This window comes from Indicator indicator, chromosome 2 (assembly GCF_027791375.1).
Source record: "Indicator indicator isolate 239-I01 chromosome 2, UM_Iind_1.1, whole genome shotgun sequence".
Taxonomy (NCBI): domain Eukaryota; kingdom Metazoa; phylum Chordata; class Aves; order Piciformes; family Indicatoridae; genus Indicator; species Indicator indicator.
In genome coordinates, this window is record NC_072011.1 from 24,907,773 (window position 1) to 24,931,970 (window position 24,198).

Genomic DNA, 24,198 nt, shown 5'->3' on the forward strand with positions numbered 1-24,198 from the left:
GTTAGAGATCTTGCAAGCAAAGCACTATTGCCTACCAGTGTCTCACACAAAGCCTCCAGAAATCTGATTATCTCCTGGAAATACAATACAGCAGAGAGCAAACAGTTCTGAAAGGTTCCTGGGAGTGTATAGAGGATAACTTCCTGATGCAACTGCTGAAGGAACGAACTAGGGAAGGTGCTCTCCTGGACTTACTGCTTGTGAACAGAGCAGGACTTGTGGGGGAAGTGATGGTTGCAGACTGTCTTGTGCATAGTGATCATAAAATGATAAGAGTTTTCAATTCTTGGGGAAGAAGAAGAAACTAATTAGTAAAACTGCTACACTAGACTTCCAGAGAGCAGATTTTGATCTGTTCAGGGGCCTGATTGACAAAGTTCCTTGGGAGGCAGTTCTCAAGGGTAAGAGAATCCAGGAAGGCTGGACATACTTCAAGAAGAACACCTTAAAGACCCGGGAGCAGGCTGTGCCCATGTCCTGAAAGACAAGTTAGCAGAGAAGAGACTGAATAGAGAACTCAGGAAGAAAAGAGGAGTTTATGGCCTTTGGAAGATGTGGTGAGGTTATGGGGGAGAAAATTAGGAGAGCCAAAGCCCAATTAGAATTCAACCTAGCTACTGCTGTTAAAGACAATAAAAAAATGTTTCTATAAATACATTAACACAAGATGCAGGGGGTAACATAGTGACAATGGATAAGGAAAAGGCTGAGGTACTTAATGCCACCATTGCCTCAGTTTTTATCAGTGGAACTAGTTGTTCTCTAGTCACCCAGCCCCCTGAGCTGGAAGGCAGGGAGGGGGTCAGAATAAGACCTTCACAATATGCGAGGAGATGGTTAGTGACCTGCTACACCACTTAGACACACACAAGTCTATGAGGCCAATGGGTTGCACCCATGGGTACTGAAGAAGCTGGAAGATGTACTTTCCAAGCCTCTATCATTTACCAGCAGTCCTGGCTGTCTGGAGAGGTCCTAGTGGACTGGAAGGTAGATTCCCAACTATAAGAAAGGCAAAGGGAGGATCCAGGGAACTACAGACCTGTCAGTCTGACCTTGGTGCCAGGGAAGTTCATGGAGAAGATCATCCTAAGTGCCATTATGCACCATATGCAGGACAATCAGGTGACCAGGCCCAGTCAGCATGGGTTTATGAAGGGCAGGTCCTGCTTGATAAACCTGATCTGCTTCTGTGACAAGATGACCCACCTAGTGGATGCAGGAAAGGCTGTGGCTGCTGTTTACCTGGACTTCCATAAGGCCTTTGACGGTTTCTCATGGCATTCTCATTAAAAAAAATGGCTGCACATGGCTTAGATGGACACACGCTCTGCTGGGTAAAGCACTGTCTGGATGGCTGGGCCCAGAGTAGTGGTCAGTGGAATTAAATCTACCTGTAGGCCAGACACAAGTGGTGCTCCACCAGGCTCAGTACTGGGACCAGTCCTGTTCAATTTCTCTATCAATTACTTGGATGAGGGGATCGAATGCACCCTCACTAAGTTTGCAAACATGAAATTAGGAGGGAATGTTGATCTGCTTGAGGGTAGGGGGGCTATACAGAGGGATCTGGACAGGTTGGACTGATGGGCTGAGGTCAGCTGTATGAATTCTAACAAGGCCAAGTGCCAGGTCCTGCACCTGGGCCACAACAACCCCATTCAATGCTACAAGCCTGGGGAAGAATAGCTACAAAATTGTGTGGCAGAAAAGGACCTGGGGATTCTGACTGACCAGCAGATGAATATGAACCAGCAGTGTGCCCAGGTGACCAAGAAGGCCAACAGCATCATGGCCTGCATTAGAATTAGCGTGGCCTGCAGGACCAGAGAGGCAACTGTTCCTCTGTACTGAGCATTGGAGAGGCCACACCTCAAGTACAGTGTTCAGGTTTGGGCACCGCAGTGCAGGAAAGACATCGAGGTACTGGAGTGAGTACAGAGAATCACTGAATCAATAAGGTTGGAAAAGACCTCAAGGGTCATCAAAGTCCAACCTGTCACCCAAGACCTCATGACTACTAAACCATGTCACCAAGTACCACATCCAATCCCCTCTTGGACACCTCCAGGGATGGTGACTCCACCACCTCCCTGGGCAGCACATTCCTATGGCTAACAACTCTCTCCTCACCTCGAGCCTAAACCTCCCCTGGCACAGCTTGAGACTGTGTCCTCTTGTTCTGCTGCTGGTTGCCTGGGAGAAGAGACCAAATCCCTCCTGGCTACAGCCTCCCTTCAGGTAGTTGTAGACAGCAGTGAGGTCTCCCCTGAGCCTCCTCTTCCCCAGGCTAAACAACCCCAGCTCCCTCAGCCTCTCCTCATAGGGCTTGTGCTCAAGGCCTCTCAACAGCCTCGTTGCCCTTCTCTGGACACGTTCAAATGTCTCAGTGTCCTTCTTAAATTGAGGGGCCCAGAACTGGACACAGTATTCGAGGTGTGGCTTCTAAGCTGGTGAAAGGTCTGGAGAACAAGTCCTATGAGGAGTGTCTGAGGGAACTGGAACTGTTTAGTCTACAGAGGCTGAAGGGAGACCTTATTGCTCTCTACAACTACCTGAAAGGAGGTTGTAGAAAGGTAGGGACTAGTCTCTTCTCACAAGTAAGTAATGATAGAATGAGAAGGAATGGCCTCAAGCTCCAACAGGGGACATTTAGACTGAATACTAGGAAAAATTTTTTCACAGTAAGGGTTGTCAAGCACTGGAACAAGGTGCCCAGGGAGGTGGATATGTTTAAAAGCCATATACATCTGGTGCTCAGGGTCATGGTGTAGCGACAGACTTGGTGGAGTGGGCGAAATGGCTGGACTTGATGTCTCAGAGGTCCTTTCCAACCTACATGATTCTATGATAGCCTGTTTGTGGGTGCCACCTCTAACACATGCAAAAGTTACAAGCACCTTTAATAGGTGTCTCCACAGTAAATTTTGTTATCTTGCCCCTTTACAATCTCAAATTCACATGGGGAAAATATTTTTGTTTGAAAATAATGAGATATGCACAATTACTGCTTCTTCTATTGGCACTGTAGGCGTGGTGTTCAGTGAGAAATTATTTCCTAGTAATTAACATGCAGGCACCAGATGTGGCTTTTCTTTAAAGCAGAAGAGAATAAAATGCATTGATGCAATTTGAATACTCTTGTTCTAGTTGCAGTGTTGGAGTAGCAGAATTATCAGAGAGCTTTATGCATCAAAATTACAAAGCCCATTTTTCACTAGAATTCTCTTTCCTTGTGTCCTGGCAGTAGTTTCAGCACGTGTAGCTTTTAAGAATAATTCATAACCACAGCTGTTTTGCCCACATATATTGAAGTACCACAGTGGAAAAACTTGAACATTCGGAATGCCCAAAAATGAAGTTCCAAAGAGCTGCTGCGATATACTGTACAACTGACCAGCAGAGCTACTACCTGAACACATGAAATTCCACAAGGGTTTGAAAGTGAACTTTTGCAATGCATATTGTCAAACACAGCCTGTGGATAACATGTTCTTATCATGCAGGCTTTCTTTTTTAATGCTGTGTTTCTAACAATCCATTGTGTGTTTCTAACAATCCACTGTCCAAGGGAAATACTTGACTTCCAAGCACCCTCCCAGCAAACAGGCCAAAGTATTGAATATTTTTACTGACACTGTAAGAGCTTCCCAAAGTTATATATTGGCACAGTTTATTATTATTCATTCAAATTAATGTCCTGTTGCAGCAGGTACTTCACGCATAGAGCGGCATTAGCTTCAGCAGACTACTGGCATATTTTAAGATAAATATATACTTCAATAATGTTCCGGAGTTGGGTCATTAAGGTAGAAAATAGAATCAGAAAGATATTCATTATTACAATTTTAACTTTCTAGACTCAAGATAAGGGAAGTTTTACTTACAACTGGCTTCTATGAGCTAGAAATACATATTGTTTACTGAATATAACCACATTTACCCAGCCTCTTATATCTATACTACTGTAAGAATCCAGCTATTTCTGGCAGCAGTTATTCAAGAACTTGCCACCACATTAGGATGAACCATGAGAGACAGAGACCATGATTTGTAGCATAATTTCCATCATGAATTACCCTGCAGCCTCTGGTGAAAGAAGCTTACAGGTGATGCCACCAGGTACATTATCTCACACCACCATACCCAATAAAAAGTGCATGCTTATTTTAAATTTAGTTCTGATTTGTAAAAATGAGCTTTCATAACCTGCATGCACAGAAAAGGAAGATACATATTAAAGAGTTTACAGACCGATCCCAAATCAGTTACAGAAACAATTTCTTAGAAATAGTTAGACCAAAAATTGAGTAGACAAAATCTAATACCTTCACATTTTAGATCAGAACATCAAGCATGGAAACTGCAGGTGGGAAATAGATTATATGCCAAGGTAAATATTATAGCAATTTCAGATCCAGCAAAATATATCACACAGTGTGCCAGCCTACAAAATGAACCAGTTACTAAGCAGTGAGCAACAGAACTTGCCACATGTAAATGAAGAAATTGTACCCTTCCATATAAATGCTGCCTGATATTTAAGGAGAGACTCCTGTACTGTACCCTAACAAATTAACCATACTGTACCCTAATAAAATCACCTTCATCTTGTTTGACTGCTGATAGATGATTGCAAGAACATGTTGCATGGTTGAATGGAAATCCTAAGTTTCAATCATTAGTAATGAATTTGCAACAGCTGCAAAGAGTAGCATATTGTTTATGTGTCATGTGCAGTGGGCAACAAAAGATTCAGTGAAAGTGTTACGGAAATTCATTGAATTACAAAAAATTATCCCCAAACCCATTTGACATGATGCCACAGAGCATGCAAAAATATGTATCCAACAAGCTGTAATTGAAAGAACACATGGGTTTAGTTTGTGAAACTAGTGACAGAGCAAGCATAATGTCAGCATAATTTGGAACTGATTCTACTACACCTTCTTGAGTTTGTTTCTCTGGTTTTAATGTATCAGCATTTCACTCACAGCTTCCCAAATTGTTTAGGTCCCAAAATGCCTGTGTGTTTTTTAAAGCTCCAATAGATCAAATACACAGGTGGTATAATCACCTCCAGATAATACATGGAAATTACTTGTTGGGCAATACACATCATAAATACATTAACACTGCTCTCGCTACTAGGCTTGAGACTATATTGTGGCAATATTACACATCACTGGGAGTCTCACAGCTTTTTCTAACATTCCTCCCTGGAATAAGAATACAATATATTGAATGTGGATTCCTTTCCCTTTTGTATTTGTGCTATGTGTAACTAAGACTCAATAAATAAATATATATGTAAAGACACACACATACACAAAGTGTAAATTGAAAAAAAAAAAAAAAAGTCTTTTTTATAGATTCTGACAAATACATTGTTGATATTTATCCTTTGTATCCGAGTCTGATAACATGTGGTTCCCTAAGAAATATGTTCTGGTAAGACCTGGTTATGTCACTATATGACAGAGCAGTCCATCCAGCCCAATATCTTGCCTCTAATAGGAAATTAATAGTAGATGTATAGAATGTGTGTAAAACAAAGGAATGGGGGAAAAAAATCAAAACAAAACAAAACCAAAACAAAACTAACCCAAAACAAGTCAACCAAACATAAAAACAAGATTCCCCCCCCGCCCCAAAAAAGAACAAATCCAAACAAATGTTCCCACTTAACAAACCCCAAACCAACCAACCAAAATCCCCTAAAACAACCCAAAAACCACCACAGAGGACAAACTAAAAATGGTGTTTGCCTAAAATGTAACCCTAATCCCCAGTAATTTGTTGCTCAGAGACTTCCTAAAAAGGAGTATTCTGACATTTAATAGTCTCAATGTCTTTTTCTTCCATTAGTTTGTCACTTTTTGGACACATTGCAACTTCCACAACCTATCATGGTAAAGAGATTTAGAGTTTAATAATGTACGGTGCAAAGTGGAATCTCCCTGTGGTTGTTTCGAATATCACAATAACTGGAAAAACACTGTATCAGGCCAAAATAAGGGTGTTAAAATCTTACAGTGTTGGTAAGTCCTTATGACACAATTGTAGAATCATAGAATATATGTGGCTGGAAGACACCTCAAAGATCATCCAGCCCAACCTTCAACCCAGCACTCAAAGGTCAACACTAAGCCATGTCTCTACGTGCCAGGCCCACACCCTGCTTAAACACCCCCAAGGATGATGACTCCAGCACTGCCCTGGGCAGACTGCCAACACAGAATGAGTTCCTTGCTGCTGTGCATCATCAGTACGTTTTTCATACATTTCTATAAGTAAAATATCTTAAACATATTAAAGGTGTATTTACATTCTGTTTGGTTTGAAAATGCTATCTACCTTTCAGCACTGTAAATGGAATTTCTACAGGAGCTGTGAATAATCTAGAATTTGGTTATATGAACACAAGTTGTATTCTACTCAATTTCCATAACAGATTCTTGATACTGACAGTCTCAAAGGGGATATAAAAATTGACTTGTTAACATAAAGTACCACTTTGGCCAAAACTCTCACTGATACCTGTTACAGGACAAATCTTCAAGTTACCTGATACTGCCTCTCATCAAATGATGAAACATCTACACTACTTGAAGAATTTTTCAAGAACCCTACCATTGAGATAAGCAGTCATTTCAAACACAATGTTATATATTTAACAAAGCAATTTTGAAGGACTAGTATCTGAGTTTCAACTGGATAGAGTTAATTTTCTTCCTCATAGCTACTACAGTTCTGTGTTTTTGATTTAGTGAGAGTATAATGATGGTAACACACTGATGATTTAATTGCTGCTAAGTAGCCCTTACCTTAAATGAAGGATTTTTCATTTTCCAATGCCTTGCCAGTGAGGAGGTGCACAAGGAGCTGAGAGGAAGCCTGGCTTGCTGAACTGAGCTAGCACAAGGGATATTCCATACCACAGAACATCATCATCACTATAAAAACTGCAGGTAGTTGGCCAGGAGGCCTGGATGGACATCAAGTCAGTGGGTGACTCATTTGTCTTTCTTTAGGTTTTATTTCTCCCTCTTTTTGTTATATTCCTTTTCATTACCATTATTATTATATTGTACTTATTAAACTGTTCCTATCTCAAACTAACAGTTTTCCTCTCCCCTGCCAGTTTTCCTTCCCATTCCAGTGGGAGGGAGGAAGGAGCCAATAAGTGACTGTCTCATTTAATTGATGGCTAAGGTTAAACCACAACCACCAGACAAACCTAGCAGCTGAGAACAATCACGCTAAGTAATTGCTCATATAAGAATAAAACAATAAAAAAAAAAGTCAACTGAAAGCATGCTTATTGCTCACGTTTTCAATACATGGTTTTCTGGAACTGAACCACCGATGTGAAAATCAATGAGTAACAAAGGATTTTTGTTTAAAAATCTTTCAGTGGCAGTATCAACAGCTGCAGAAGAATATCAAAGGAAGAGGATTTGTTTGAAGAAAGCATTTTAATCTTCAACATATTTTGCTTAATCTTTTACAAAGCTGTGACATTTCTCCACACGTAAATAGAAACAGGGCTAGCAATACATGAAAGATAAGTTAAACTTCCTAAGACCGTTCAACATAGGGTACAAATTAATTCTTCTCGGCTTGCCAGCATGCTTTCATGAATTCAAGGTCACAAAAACTACTAGCAACTCTTTACTCAGTTGGTGAAATGAATTTAAAAAAAATGTTTAATATAATCAACTCTTCTAAATCACTCTTATGTTTTCTGATTGTGGGTTTTGATCCGCCCCTGTCTGTGGGTCACAAAAAAAGTCCAATATACTGTGGAAATATTAGCTCTTTCCTACAGTAGAAGTACAATAAGTCAATTTTCTCTCTCTCTCTTTTTTTTTTTTTTAATAAGGATAGATCTTAATTTTAAAAGCTTTTAAAACTTCTACTTCCAAGATAAATAATTCAGCTTTTTTTGTTCTTGTACAGAATTAATTCTGTTTTATAATTCAAGGCGTTTTACCTATCATTGATTTTTCTACATCAAGAGGTGGAATAACAGAATTTCTTTATAAAGGAAAAATTGATCTATTCCAGAATGAGGTTACTTTGAGAGTATCAGGGAAAAAAAAGAGATGTAATTAGATTTCTACAGAGGTAACTGAGAAGGAATGTAGAGTTGAAATAATTTGCAATTACAATGAAAAGAACTCCAAAATATATCAAAGATCTTTAAATACTAAGAAAAGTCAACTGCCTTGTTTCTTTCTTCATTAATAAGTATTTGAAGTAGATATTTTTAACCTGCAATGGCTGCTAAGTACATCAATTTAAAGGCCTAGCAAAAATTACTATAATATAATCAAAGCACATTTGCAGGTTATTTTAAAGTCCCATAGGTGCTGTTTTCAAAGCTGTTCCCTCTCTCTCTCCTTAGGAAATGCATTGGTGGCAAAACAAACAAAACCACCCACGTTCAGAGATTATTTAAAATAGGGAGGCTTTATAGGAACAGAAATTCATCACACCATAGTTCAGGGCAGTTTTATATGAGGTAATCTAGGTAATTATAGTCATGCAAGCCTGACTCTAGTCCTGAATAGAATAAATAACTAATACGGTACTCAATTAATACAAGAAGGATGTGTAATTAATGTCAGTCAAGGGTTTATGGTAACTAGATCCTATCAAACTAACCTGGCATTTTCATGAGATGACACATTTAGTGGAACAATGTAATAGCAACGTTGCAACTTACCCGGATTTGTGCGTGGCATTTGATATAACACTGCCACTGATTAAGAAACTAGAACATTATGAGATCAATGTTAGATGGATTTAACTGATATGTTTCAAAATATAAGCTCCCACAGTGAATCATCAAATGTCTGTTTTTCAAAGTGGTCTTTGCAGTGATCATCTCCTAGCTCTACACTATTCAAAAAATTGTTAATGATCTGGAAGAAGGCATAAATTAATTACCCATAAATTTTCCATATGGCACAAAATCTGAGGGAGTAGAAAATAACGAAAAGTAAAAGTCACTGACAAAGAAAGAGGAACACCTCACCCAGACAGCCAAAGATGAAGTGACACCTTTAGAAGGGCTGTGCATGCAGGAGGAAGGACTCTGCCAAGGGAAGCAGCAATTTGAAATAACTGAGCTTTTTGTTGGACAATCAGCTGAACTGGAGCCCTGAGGATGCCACTATGGTTAAATTGTCTAATAAAAAGTGCTGGATATCAACACACTTAAGCAGACCTTATCATCTGTGTAGTTGGCACTGATGACATCACTACTGTAATTGTGACTGCTTCCAATGTGTGAAACTTATGAAAATAACATGGAGAATTGGTGAAAGCATGCACTTGCCAATTACACATCTTGAAGTTTCTGTGGTGTAAAGGATTGCTTTAGCAGGTATTTCAGACTTCATATCTTGTATCTCAGCAGTTGAAGATTTCCAAACAGTTCCATGGGACCAGGGAGGATATCGAAATATTAGCACACATACCAGATTACCCTAAACTGTTCTGCTTTGGAGCACAACTTTTCTTCATGAAAATATAGGAGGGGGGAAATATTTTAAAATTAAGCTATATAGAAATTGGAAATTGCATTTGTATTGTTACAGGCATGATACAAGAATGATACAAAAGCTGTTGTGATTGATTAAACATCTTAAAGGTCACATTTAACAATACCGTGATATCTGTCTTAATACAGTGTAAGGTGTTGATTCAGTCATGCATATGGATTCCTAGGTGTTTCTATGGAAATTAAGGTCAAGTGACTTAATTTATAATATAAAAATAAATGGCTAAGTAGGTACTATGTTTACTCTATCATTATTCTAGTTATTGTAAGAAATGCATAAACTCTATTTATAAAGTTAAGTCAGATTGATTTTGGGTATAGCTCTACTTAGCTAACAAGGCTTTGAAAAGTCATTCTTAGAAACAATTGAGACACTTCTTTTGTTATGCCAGAGGATATGATATCTAGAGTAATCTATAATGCATAAGGTAAACTAGCATGGACATCAACAAAGAAGAATAAATTTCTTAGTATTAACAAACATTTCAGAATTTTTGATTACTCCTATCAATACTATGGCATTGAAAATATTCTAATGTCTCCAAGGACAGATAGACATGGTTCCTTTCACAAATAACCAACCATATCACCATACACAAACAAGAATGAATAAATAATATAGCAATGTACTGGAGACTTCCTATAATGATAAGATTGTTACTTTACTGTCTTCACATTTTGATAACACCATAAAATTTACTACTGTATTTTTGATACTCTAACTGCTAGAGAATTTCTGTTTTCAACTGAAACAGAGGTCTGAGCTGATCGAAGCAAAATGAGATTAAAAAAGAATGAAGTATATTTCATCTGAATAGTGAGGTTTGAGAAGAATATCTTTGGATGCTTGAAAAAAAAATTTATTTGGTAAGCTGCATATTTGAAGCATCCAAAATGAGCACTATTCCCTTATTTCTTAGTCCAGCCTATTCCAGATCAGCACAGACTCCCTGTGGAATAGATGGGCTATGAAAACATTACATAATATTGCTGTCCTCAGTGCCAAACATAGTGACAGTAGACACGCAGAAGAAGGAAAAATATTCAAATTATACAGGATGAATGTAGAAAAATAACAGGCAAAGTTATACAGTGAACAAAACATAACACACTTCTATTGCAGACTCTTTGCCCCTAAATGCACACTGGAACAGTAAGGCTATTGTGTAGTGGAAGCTGGCTGTTTAAAACTCCATATAATGACCGTATACTAATCATTTTATAAAAGGAGTAAATATAAGCAAGTGATCAAATTTCAGAAAGGACAAGGAGGACACGGGTAGCTATAGGCTGGTCAGCCTCACCTCCATCCCTGGAAAGGTGATGGAGCAGTTTGTTCTTAGCACCATCCCAAAGCATGTTGAGGAAAAGAGGCTTATCATAAGTACTCAACATGGATTTACCAAGGCTTGTGAACCATGCAACTTGCTAGATGCATTGACAGCAGCTGGGGTCATGGGACTTATCTGACTGGGGACTGGTTGGTTGCCACAGCATTAGCCAGTTAAGATTTCAATTTTATAGTCAGTGCATCCTCTCCCACAGTTACAACTGATCCAACAGGCAGACTACAGCCAAAATGCCCAAAGGCAATATGGTGCTTTATTTTACACACCTAAGAGAGCTCAGTACTGCAGAGAGATTAGCACTCGAATGTCTAATACCTGCCACTTTCAAGAGAGTGGTTGAGCCACTACTACAAGGAGCAGACTGAGGGCAGACTGAGAAGCACAAGCCCAAGATCTGCAATACCTTAGTTTCTGTTGGCTGTGCATAGAGACAGCCATAAGCCCCAAGCTGTTAAAACAACTGTTTAATATTTAAAGTCATATCAAATACTTCCTGACACTACTTGCGGCCAAACAGGAAACACCTATGGAATCACATGGACAAGGCACTTCACAACTATTTTGCGAGGGAAGACAAAGAGAAAGTGTGCCAGAGCAGGTGAGTGTCTCTGAAAAAAAAGGTGCTTAGCAACCTGCAAACCTTTGGTGAATAGAATCCTCTCATATGTGCAAAGTTTTGTGTTCATCTTTAAAAGCTATGCCCAAAAGCAACACCTCAAATTAAGCTTTTTTCCTGACATGGAAGCACCTCTAAGAGCTCTTTAGTACTAAATACTATTAAACAACATCTAACACATGGAAAGATAGAAGTATACATTAATATTGTTTTGAAAAAAAGTCCTCATTACTAAATTGGGATGTGTATGCTGCTGCTTACTCAGGCTTTTTATAGGTATCACTTCAAGAAACACTAAATGTAAACAACAATGAGCATGTGGGAGAACAGATTGTAAAGTGATTAGTGCAGTGTGGTGGTTTGAAACTGTCTTTTTAATTTTTCCTTGCAAAGTTCAGAACAGAGAAAGTGAAAGAATGTAAATAAGTCACTATTGGGTGTAAGAAAGCAAAATAACGATTGTTCTAAACACTTCCATTGGATAGATAGAAATGTTTAAGTACTATTACCCAAAACAAAGTAGGCACTCTGCACATTCTGCGTTCGGCAGTGGGGGCAGTTGCTGGGCTGTCTGGCTGCTGTTTCTTCTTCTCTTCTGGCTGAAGATAACACGTACTGACCTTGGCAGCTAAGTTAACAACTTTCTGCTTAACTAACTCTGCTTCTCTGTCCAGGGGGGTCTGGGGGGAAGCTCCTGGGAGAGAGAGAGGCCCCTTTGGGAGGGTCCCCTTGGGGGCAAGCAAAGGGAGATCGGTTGTGCTTTTCTGTTAATTGTATATATTTGTGAATGTCCTGAATTTTGTATATTTGTATATATTCATTGCATTTCATTGTAGATTTTAGACTCTGCTTGTAAATACAGCCTTCATTTGCTTCCAGACTGGGCTAGCCTGGTTATTGTCGGTGGGGGGGGTGAATTTCAGCTCACACCGACACATGCAGACTTGCTCCCATGGACAGAGCCTGAATATCTGATGTGAAAGACCCAATATGGATGATGATATAGAAATTTTAAGTTTTCAGGGCAATGATATATACATGATAATAATAAAATAATCACTGCCATGAATGCTTAAGTATTATATTCTTCTGTGATTCTTCATTTAACCTATGCATACTTGAATATCTGAGCTCTACTTCAGTGAAAGAAATGACATAAAATTGTTTCCTCCATTCCAAGCAGCAACTGATTAAGGTCCTGCCTTTTGCTAAATATCACAGATACATTATCTGATGGTGAACAGCTTCTTTGAAGTATTCCATACATGTGAATTTGCATTCATTTATGCAATCCCAATATGCTTAGAATTGCTACAAACAGTATTCTTGTAAGTACCACAGCACTTAGAGAAGCAGGACAAAATCTTACCGCTGTGTTTCCATTGCATCTTTGGGACTGGCAAGCACCTCTTATTCTGTTGGGAATCAGCACATCATCCCAGCAAGATGGACCCTTCAAAATAAAATCAAAGCATATAAAGGCTTTAATCTATCTAGTAAGTAAGCATATGAAAGTTGGTTTTGTTGCTGCTTTTCCTACCACCATCTCTTTTATACTTTAGCTAGGCAGTTTTAGCACGTTTAAACTGAAAAAGTCCAACCAGATTATAGACAATATTCATCAGGGAAGTTCAGTCACTGAATAAAACAATAGGTACATTTTCTTAAGAAAAGAACTGGCTTAATTATGATCAAAAAGCTACAAAAACTCATCTTCTGGTTCAACACTGTTTACAGTGAGTTAAGTTCGACATGAGGGCATCATTCTGAGGACTTTGCTGACTTTATCCAACAATGTAAATCCTAAAGGATGCAGGGCTGGTATTTCGGGAATCTCCAACATCTCATCCTTGATAAGGTTCCCCTGGGATCAGTGATCTCAGTACACTCTTAAGGTAGACAGTATTAGCATAATTTCATCAATTCCTCTTTCTAAGACCATCTTATGCTAATGTAAACAGTGTCAGCCTAACTTTAAACAATCAGCTGTCACTACAAAACAGAGTAAATGTCAAGATTACAAAACAGGTTTATTAATATTCCACAAATGCAAATTAAGGTAGATAACAGAATGCTCTATCAAACAATATTTAAATATATGCCATATTGAGGAATAATTTTAAAGTACTTCCCAGAACACAAACAAAAAAGTTAATAAATTACATTAGTGCAATTACTATCTTTTAATATTAATCTCACACCAATTAACATTTATTTCATAGACAATAAGAAGAATTCAAGAACTACATAGTAAGTTTAAAGACATTCATATACATAGCAGAAATAAACAATTAAGTGTCATGCACTACATCCTGCTCTCCAAGCTGGTAAATTCTGGGTTTGATAGATGGACCATTTAGTGGATAAAGAATTGGCTTGATCGCCGCACCCAAAGGATGGCTGTCAATGGGTCCATGTCCAGTGGAGGCCACTGACAAGTGGAGTCCCTCAGGGATCAGTACTGGGACCAGTCTTGTTCAACATCTTCATTGCTGACGTGGACAGTGGCATTGAGTGCACCCTCAGCAGGTTTGCTGACAACACCAAGCTGTGTGGTGCAGCAGACAGGCTGGAGGGAAGGGGTGGCATCCAGAAGGACCTTGACAGGCTGGAGAGGTGGGCACAAGCCAACCTCATGAGGTTCAACAAGAACAAATGCAAGGTCCTGCATCTGGGTCGGGGTAATCCTGATATAGGCTGAGCAGCGACTGGCTCGAGAGCAGCCCTCAGGAAAAGGACTTGGGGGTGCTGGTGGATGAGAAGCTCAACATGAGACACCAGTGTGCACTTGCAGCCCAGAAAGCAAATCACATCCTGGGCTGCATCAAAAGAAGCATAGCCAGCAGGTAAAGGGAGGTGATTCTCCCTCTCTACTCCGCTCTGGTGAAACCTCACCTGGTGTACCGTGTCCAGTTCTGGAGCACCTATTACAGAAAAGATATAGATGTACTGGAACATGTTCAGAGAAGGGCCACCAGGATAATCAGAGGGCTGGAGCACCTCTCCTATGAGGACAGACTGAGAGAATTGGGGCTGTTCAGTCTGGAGAAGAGAAGGCTCCGAGGTGACCTTATTGTGGGCTTCTAGTATCTGAAGGGGGCCTACAAGAAAGCTGGGGAGGGACTTTTTAGGGTGTCACGTAGTGACAGGACTAGGGGGAATAGAATAAAGCTGGAAGTGGGGAGATTCCGTCTGGATGTGAGAAAGAAGTTCTTCACCATGAGAGTGGTGAGAGCCTGGAATGTGTTGCCCAGGGAGGTGGTTGAGGCCCCATCCCTGGAGGTGTTTAAGGCCAAGGCTGGATGTGGCTCTGGGCAACCTGATCTAGTGTGAGGCGTCCTTGCCCATGACAGGGGGGTTGGAACTAGATGATCCTTGAGGTCCCTTCTTACCCTAACAATTCTATGATTCTATGAATATTTAAAATGTCTGCTGTTTGGATTATTCAGTATTTGAGATAGTATTGCCACTCTGGAATAACAGGAAAACATTATCCAGAAGAGAAATTATGACCATCAAGAGGTTTAACTGAATTAGCTAAATTAGTACCTACTTAAATCATAGCTGAATTACAAAATAATCCAGTATCATATCAAGTTCCATCTCCTTTTTACTTTTGCATAATGCTTTTCTTCAGCAAAGAATATATACGGCTGAGATATCTTTGAACTAGCTTAGTAATAGGATCTTAGCTATAAATTGTTGATTCAATCTATCTTGAAAGTTTTGCAAAACAGGTTAGTTTGTGCTGAGCTCTGCTCTCTACCATCATAAGCTGAAGTGCTGGCATTTGAGATAGGTACAAAAAGAGTTTGAACACGTGTAAGTTGTATTGCATGTATAAATAGGAGTGAATATTAGAAATAAAGGATGAGAAACAAGAAGCAAGTGTGCTTTATAAAATTTGGGGGCAGAAAGAGGATGTTGCTTCACTTGTGCATGATTAATACAAGACTCTCAAAGTTAATCATGTTATGCCAATATATACACAAAAATATTCACAGGATTGCTACACACTAAGAAAATTTAAAAGAATCTTGTAGAAGAAGTTCCACGCACACACATTATCAATTCCAGGACTAATTACCTTGATTTCATAAGAAAAAAGTGGTTTCGAGCTAAAGTTTTTAGAGGAATCAGTTCTTCAACCTCACTGAATTATTTCAGGAGAGAATTTCCCAAGTATTTAATAGTTTGCAGGTCTAGGTCCACAATCACAAAGATCTAAGAAAGAAGAGTAATTCTTAAGCAAGAAAGTAAACACCTAGGACCATTTATAAGGCTGAGTGAGTTTCTAGAAAAGTGCATATGTAAAGTGGATTTGAAACAGCATCACTATGTTGATTATGCCACAGTCTTATAGTACTTGAGAAATGAGCAGCTGATTTGCAAAATATAATCAAGAAAACATCCTTGAAGGAACTAGAACAGAAAGGAACTGATGCAATATTTGCTACTACCAGAATGCAACTACTATAATTAGCATTTGATTAAGTCCAAATATGCTTAATATGGCAATATCTTTCTATTCATTAATAGCAACAACAATAGGAAGAATTTTGTGGTCACCTGTTAAAGTCTAGCTTACAAGGGAAAGCTAGTGTGGCATACAGCATGGTGTCAACTTACAGCGCTCTCTCTTTCTGCAATAATTTCTTCATGACATTTATCTTGCACACAAGAGTCCTTTGTGTGAAGCACCTCTCTATCTGAAACAGGAGCATGTCATCTTCCACTTAAAGCATGATAAAAATATGTACACAGGGAACTAGACACATAGTCCCAAACTATCACAGAATCATAGAATCAGTCAGGGTTGGGAGGGACCACAAGGATCATCTAGTTCCAACCCCCCTGCCGTGGGCAGGGACACCTCACACTAGATCAGGCTGATCAGCTATTATACAGCCATTCACTCATAGAATCATAGAATCATTAAGACTGGAAAAGACCTTTAAGCTCATCAAGTCCAACTGTCAACCAAACACCACTGTATCTAACAACTTCCTATTTTTTTTCTTCCTAAAATACTCACCCTAGCCAGCACTTCATTATATTAACTCTTTTGATGGGCATAAATCCCATAAGAAAGTCAGAAGCATTCCACTCTTTTTTTTTCTATTATTAACCAGACTCAACTTTAATTCAACAGAATTTTCTCTTTGTTCTAGCAAGCATTAGATGAAGTTCTTAAGAGACAAATTAATCCAGCAGGAAAAGTCCAAGGACATCTTGGGCTTGTGTCTGTCTGGCAGCAAGGAATAGGAGGAAATACCCAACAATTAAACCCCAACCAAATAAAAGAAACCAATACAAAATTCTATGCCTTACTTTCCATGAAGAGAAAAATCTTTTGTATGTCTGTACCTTCAGGGTTATATTTTCTTATTAATGATAATGTAATACATTTCCAAAAGACTTTGTGTGCTTAAGAATTTTATTTTTTTTTGTTTTGTTTTAAAAAAGGCAAACCTGACATTTGTCCTTGAAAAGCACTGTGTATTCAAAATGTTAATGTTTCTTTAGCGATGGCACTGAGAAATGTCATTGCCATAATTGCATCAAAATAAAGTTAGAAATTCTGGTGAGATAAACTCTTTCTTTCTTTCTTTCTTTCTTTCTTTCTTTCTTTCTTTCTTCTTTCTTCTTTCTTTCTTTCTTTCTTTCTTTCTTTCTTTCTTTCTTTCTTTCTTTCTTTCTTTCTTTCTTTCTTTCTTTCTTTCTTTCTTTCTTTCTTTCTTTCTTTCTTTCTTTCTTTCTTTCTTTCTTTCTTTCTTTCTTTCTTTCTTTCTTTCTTTCTTTCTTTCTTTCTTTCTTTCTTTCTCTCTTTCTTTCTTTCTCTTGTCAAACTGCAAGCCAGCCAATCACTTGTGTTGTAAGGCTGCATGCTGTAACGTTTGTAATTATTACTTTGCATTAATCAAGAACACCCTGTGAGAAGAACAAAGCCTTCTGATTGTGAGATTAAAACAAATGCCCTTCTTGTACACAGGCAAATGGCTCACAGGGAAAGCTATGCATTAAAAGGCATGCATCAGAGAAGACCTTTCTGGTGCATAAATGGGAAAATGACAGAATAAAGAAATAAATAGGTCACTGAATAGAAAAAAGGCATGTAAAAATAGTCAAGTATTTCCCAAATAATTAAATGTGGACATTTTTGTGCTTTGGGTGTATGGCAGTTGTTCCTTCCCTTTAGAGTGGGAAGACAGGAAAAAAGTTAGCAAATGGCATATTAAATTTGAACCAAAGCTTCTATGCAGCTTGTGAATAACAGGGAGGATTGAAGTGGTGTTTTAAATGTATAAGGGGAGTACTGAAAACCTGTGTACATTCCACCAGTATATTGTACTGTTGCCCAGTACAGTGCATAGTATACTCTCAGTGTATTTTCTATCCAGTAGCCAAGAATGGGTTTTGCATTGTAGAATCACAGCTGCATTTTGGTCAACAACCATTTAATAAATAAAATAAAATAAAATAAAATCTCTGAGAACAAAAATACTATCTAGATATCTCAGTGACAAATTATCAAAATGCAGTTGCTGACAGAACTGTTGACCTGCAAAGCCAGGGAAAGGTCAGAAGCAGAGGTCAGCAGTAGAAACCAGTGATTCATCAAAGACTTGGAATCATTTTAAATGGCTGGAAACTATCCATGTATTCAATGCTTTGTATTTTCCCTGCTTTATATTCTCCCCCAGTGAACAATATGCAGTAGAATCTCATTAAGACACATCTTTGTATCCACTAATATATACATGAGAGACATAAATCATTAAAATGTTGAGCAAATGACCCAACCAAGGGACAAGTATTAATGCAGAATGATTTTTAAAATTATGTAAGAAATAATTTCAGGTACTTCAAAGGGTTTAGAAAACAGCATGCAAGCCACTGGAAAAGTAGTAAACCTAATGTGAACCATCCAAGCACTTCAATTCCTGTGATAAATGATGGCTACCTGTCTACATAAGAGTACTTGAAGACCTAACCACTGTATGATGACCTCTCAACATGATTGTAGTACCTTGAGGAAATAAGAGAAAAAGAGACCGCCAAAATGCCAGGGGGGTCCTTTTTGCCACACTAACAGTGGTACTCACACCAAGCTACCAGACGTCTCTGCTTCCAGTGACAGTACAGAGAACTCCATCCCTCAGATCCAGTTGGAACTAAGATGTACTCTGAAGGGAAATATACATAATGCAAATGCAGCTTAACACAGGCCATGAATGTTACATGAACAGCATTAGATCCTGCCTACTGTCACAAGCTTAACCATCTTAGCAGAGAGGATAACAGTCCTTTTGCTGCTGTTTTCTTCTACTCTTGTCAATGCAAGGTTGAGCTTGCTTTCACAATATAAGCACTTTATAAGGGAATGCACGTTTTCCTACAAGAGCATAGACATTTTTACTAATCAGAGCTGCCTCCCTCAGCATCAGCTGACTAAAGCTTATCTGCTTCTCTAAAAACAGTGCCCTCCAAGACTTTTATTCCTATTATGCTACTTCTGTTTTAGACCAAGTAATTTGTAAGACGACTACAGATTGTCAGATTCTAGAGGCTCATGAATGTCTTGGAACAGATGGGTAAGTCTGGAGAAGGGTCAACAGGTGATAAAGCCCCAAGGAATTCAACAAAGTTTAGAGACTGTGAATATGGAGAAAGAACAGGGCTTTTTCTTGGACAGACGAACTGGTACTGATTAAACCTCATGTTACTATTGATAAATCAGTGTATTCATACTCTTGGTTTTTCAGCATCCCCAACCCAAAACATTATTTGCTCTTCATGTTCTCAATATGTCACTACAATGTCATTGCTGAATGTCACATTGTTTCTTCTGAACATAGTATAGATAAAATTTATTCAAATTAAAACTTTAATCCTATTTCATTCACGTAGTAATGGAGATGAAAAATTAAACCTTTTAGATATAAAATGTGGGTTGGTGTAAGGTCTTAACAGGCTTAATTTAGGAGAGCAATCTAATCATCTTTTGAGGCACTTATAAAGAAAAATCTAGCTGCTACACAAGTGATACTCAATTAGACTCATCAGAAAAAATTTGTACGGCTTATTTCTAATAACAGAGACTAGAAATCTCTTTTCAATTCAGAAAAAAAAATCTAAGGCACTTGCTAGATTTCTACTGAATGCTCAGATATCATAGAGAAATATTGGTTTGTTCCTAAGTGAAAGCTAAGACACAGCAACTCACTAGGACACAGGTGATAGGATATAAGAGGCAATCCATAATTTCTGTAATTAACACTCCTACATTCCACATTTCAATAAATGCTACTGTGAATGACATGACTCTGTAAGTCATACCAGTGTAGCAGTGAGAGTGTCTCCTACAAGGAGACTGAGGGAGCAGGGTCTCTTTAGTTTGGAAGAGACTAAGGGGTAACATTAGTTTATAGTTGATCTTCATGTTTATAAATATGTAGAGGATGAGTGCCAAGAGGATGGAGTCAGGCTCTTCTCAGTGATGCCCACTGACAGGACAGGGGACAATGGGTGGAAGTTGAGGCATAAGAAGTACCATGCGAACATGAGGAAAATTTTTTTCACTGTGAGGGTGACAGAACATTAGAACAGGCTGCCCAGGGGGATTGTGGAGTTTCCCTCTCTGGAGACATTAAAAACCTGCCTGGATGTGTTCCTGTGTGATCTGGTATGCATGATCCTGCACTGACAGGGGGGGTTGGACTAGATGAACTTTTGAGGTCCTTTTCAACCCCTAACATTCTGTGATTCTGTGATTCTGAGATACTGCACACTTCACTGCAGGTAAAACTAACTCATTACCAGGGACCAACTTTGACACATAATCCCATACAGCAGGGAGAACAGTATAGAAAAGACTACTAATTTAGTCTTTGGGGTAGTTTTAAGGGGATCTGTGGAATAAGAATGGGAGGACTGGAGCTAACTTCTTAGTCTACATAGCACATTAAAGAATCCAGAAGACGAAATATTCTGGTTACTGACCATGGCCATTAGAGTAACTAATAAAGCATATAGATAGTTTTATTCATATGATTTTTAATACTAAAGTAGAGTTAATCATGTTTTAAGTCTTTGTGGGGTTGAACCTAATAGTTTGATTTATAGTGGCAACTAAGAGATGAAATTTTCCTTTCAGAATGTTCAGCCTAATTAGTAAATTGACAGTTTTATGGTAATAGTTACAACTTCCAAAACTAAGTAGCTGACAATTTGTTGAACTGCTTGCAGTAGTGCAATTAGGAAGACTTCCTGTATGCTAGTTATTTCAAACCAAAGATCAAAGAATCATATCTCTAACTGAAAATGCAGGCAGCAGAGAAAAATAATTTCCAATATTTTGATCATTACTTCTTTCTTATCACAGATATCTTAAAAAAAAACCAAACACCAAACCAAACAACAATGACAACAAACCCCAAAGAAAACATGTTAAGAACATGCTTTTTTAGTAAGTGTTGGTCTTTCTTTTCTTTCATATTGTATTATAGGACATGGATATACAAGAATAATCCCACTGATCTCAACTAAATAATGAAGGCTTGTACAAACACATCCAAGATAAAGGTTTCCAGAGTCATCACTTCATCAAAAACACTTTATAATGCACATTGTGTTGCTACACATTCTGTTTTTATAGAAACAAATAACTGATCCACAGTGTGCTTTTAGACAGTTACTTTGGGAGGCCTTCCCTACCAGAAAGGGCCAAACATAGTTTTACTAAGGGGAAGCCATCTTTGACCAACCTGATAGCCTTTTAAGAGGACATAACCAGGTGGATAGATGATGGTGGATGTGGTTTATCTTGATTTCAGTAAAGCATTTGACACCATCTCCCACAGCATCCTTGCAGCTAAACTGAGGCAGTGTGGTTGGGATGATAGGGTACTGAGGTGGATTGAGAACTGGTTGAAGAAAAGAAGTCAGAGAGTTGTGATCAATGGGTTGGAGTCTAGTTGGAGGCCTGTATCTAGGGGAGTCCCTCAGGGGTCAGTACTGGGAACAATACTGTTCAATATATTCATCAATGACATGGATGAGGGCACAGAGTGCACTGTCAGCAAGTTTGCTGATGGCACAAAACTGGGTGGAGTGGCTGACACACCAGAGGGTTGTACTGCCATGCAGTGAGACTTAGGCTGGAGAGCTGGGAGGGAGAAACTGAATGAAGTTCAACAAGGGCAAGTGTAGAGTCTTGCACCTAGGAAAGAACAAGCCCATGTACCAGTATAGGTTGGGGACTGACCTGTTGGAGAACAGTGAAGGCGGAATGACCTGGGGGTCCTAGTGTATGGAAGGTTGATCATGAGCCAGCAATGTGCTCTTATGGCTCAGAAGGCCAATGGCATCCTGGGGTGTATTAGAAGAGGTGTGGTTAGTAGTTTGAGAGAGATTCTCCTCCCCCTCTACTCTGCCCTTGGGAGGCCACATCTGGAATATTGTGTCCAGTTCTGGGCTCCTCAGTTCAAGAAGGAGAGGGAACTGCTTGGGAGAGTCCAGCACAGAGCCACAAAAATGATAACGGGAGTGGAACATCTTCCTTATGAGGAGAAACTGAGGGGTCTGGGGTTCTTCATCTTGGAGAGGAGGAGACTGAGAGTGACCTCATTAATGTTTATAAATATGTAAAGGGTGAGTACCAAGAGGATGGTCTCGGTGATGCCCAATGACAGGACAAAGGGCAATGGGTTGAAGTTGAGGCATAGGAAGTTCCATGGAAACACAAGGAAAATTTTTTTCAGTGTGAGAGTGACGGAACACTGGAACAGGGTAGCCAAAGGGGTTGTGCAGTCTCCTTCTCTGGAGATATTAAAAACCTGCCTGGATGCATTCCTGTGTGACCTGGTATAGGTAATTCTGCTCTGGCAGGGGCAGTTGGACTAGATGATGCTTCAAGGTCACTTCTAGCCCTAACATTCTGTGGTTCTGTGAAAAAGAGAATAAAAAGAATTCAAATACAACTGCAGCACAAATTAAACTGGAATGTCCTGTTGTTGCATGACTGCTTGAGAAGAATGTAGTTTAGCAGTCTTGAAAGACTGAAAGAAAAAGTGGATGTAGAGTCTTGTAAAATAAAACAACCAAACACCATTGAAATAATCTATAAGACCAATGATTTCTACTCTATAAATACAAAATTTATTATTCTTCAGCTGCATGGCGTTAAATGAATGAAGAATGAAGGAAGAAAACAGAACTGGAGAAATATCTGTAACTTGCCAAGTATCTACTGCGTCCATTGAAATCACAGCTTTCAAAAAAGAAATGATCCAGTTACAAGTGTTACGACCAGTAAATCCCATTGAGGCCAATATATGCAGCAGCAGAATTTTAAAAATATTCTGGTTTCAGTTGCTGTTACTGCTGTGATGAATTCAGGAATCTTCCTGAAAGGAAGCAGACACTGCTTGGAAACAGAAGACATGAAAACCTTTAAGAGCTGGTACTCTTCTGAACTGAGGCAAGTACATCCTAACAACAGCAAGAACACTGGTTATCTGAGCTACAACTATCTACATTAAAATATTCATCCATTTGGGTAGGCTAATTTCAAAGCCTAACCAAAATATTGCTTTTGTTCCTGTCCTTTCCATCCCCAAGTGACAGTTAAGAGCTGTAACCCAAGTAAAAGCAAATGAAAATTTAATTTGTATCTCATCTTTTTCAAAAGCGGCTGCCCACAGCTCATGGAGTTTGTCCCAAAGAAAGTTCTGGCCTGTGACAGCAGCTCCAAGGGAGCCCTCTTTTCCCCCTGGCATAGCCAGGGCCTGGGCTGCACCAGACACCTGCCCCAGAACCCCCTACTAGAGCTCCCTGCAGGGTGAGAGGGAGCTGCTGCCTCAGCGCCACACTTGAGGGCTGTTCCTTGCCTGGAGGGCCCTCGCAAGACAAGGCACAATTTTAAAAAGGAAAATAGTAATTAGAATAAGAATAAACTGTCTCTATCCACAAAAGGAGTCAATTTCTAAGAGTCAGAGCACTTGAGGAAAATGTCAGCTGCTCAGAAGTGAAGCACCTTCAGGATCTGGTAGCACAGCTGTCCATGATTTAATGTAAAAGCTCTGTTCTATAGAAACATTTAAACAACTTCATACCTTTTAGGCAGAGAAGATCTAGCCAGCCCTGTAATTCAGATGAATCATAACTTAGGTCTGCATGAGAAATATACAAACTAAATAAAGTAGTACACAAAAAATATAAAATCTAAAACAAGCCATTATAGAAGCCAAGCATTATAATTAGTATTTTTCTAATAATGCTAATAAGACACATTGTAATTCAAATTAACCTGAGTTGTAGTTAAACAAAAATAACAAACCAAAAATGTAAAATGCAAAAAAAAAAAATCTCATGAATATTCCACAGTAATAATTTAATTCAGATGTGATAATTGCATGTCACATAATTTAATTTTTTAATATTTTTCTTTAAGAAGAATTTTTTAAAAAGCTTTTGACAGAGAGTTAGAGCATTCCGAATACAGACCATAACTGGAGAAGTCATCAGCTCATCAATTCCCTTTCACAAGTCACTGCTAGACAACATGTCCAGAGACAACAGTCAAAGTACTCAGGCTGTAGCAGCTCCGTATGGAGAGGATACTGCCTTTAGCTACATGTTCCTATTCCCTTTCCCTATCT

General features: G+C 38.9%; 1 protein-coding gene across 1 annotated transcript in view; it reads right to left on the bottom strand.

Annotated features, from left to right (window-relative positions):
* Positions 1-24,198, bottom strand: part of PRKN (parkin RBR E3 ubiquitin protein ligase) — a 634,620-nt gene that overhangs the window by 415,881 nt on the left and 194,541 nt on the right. Inside the window, exon 5 of the mRNA XM_054396652.1 lies at positions 12,906-12,989. Coding sequence (XP_054252627.1) covers positions 12,906-12,989 — 84 coding nt within the window. The remainder of the gene's footprint in view (positions 1-12,905; positions 12,990-24,198) is intronic.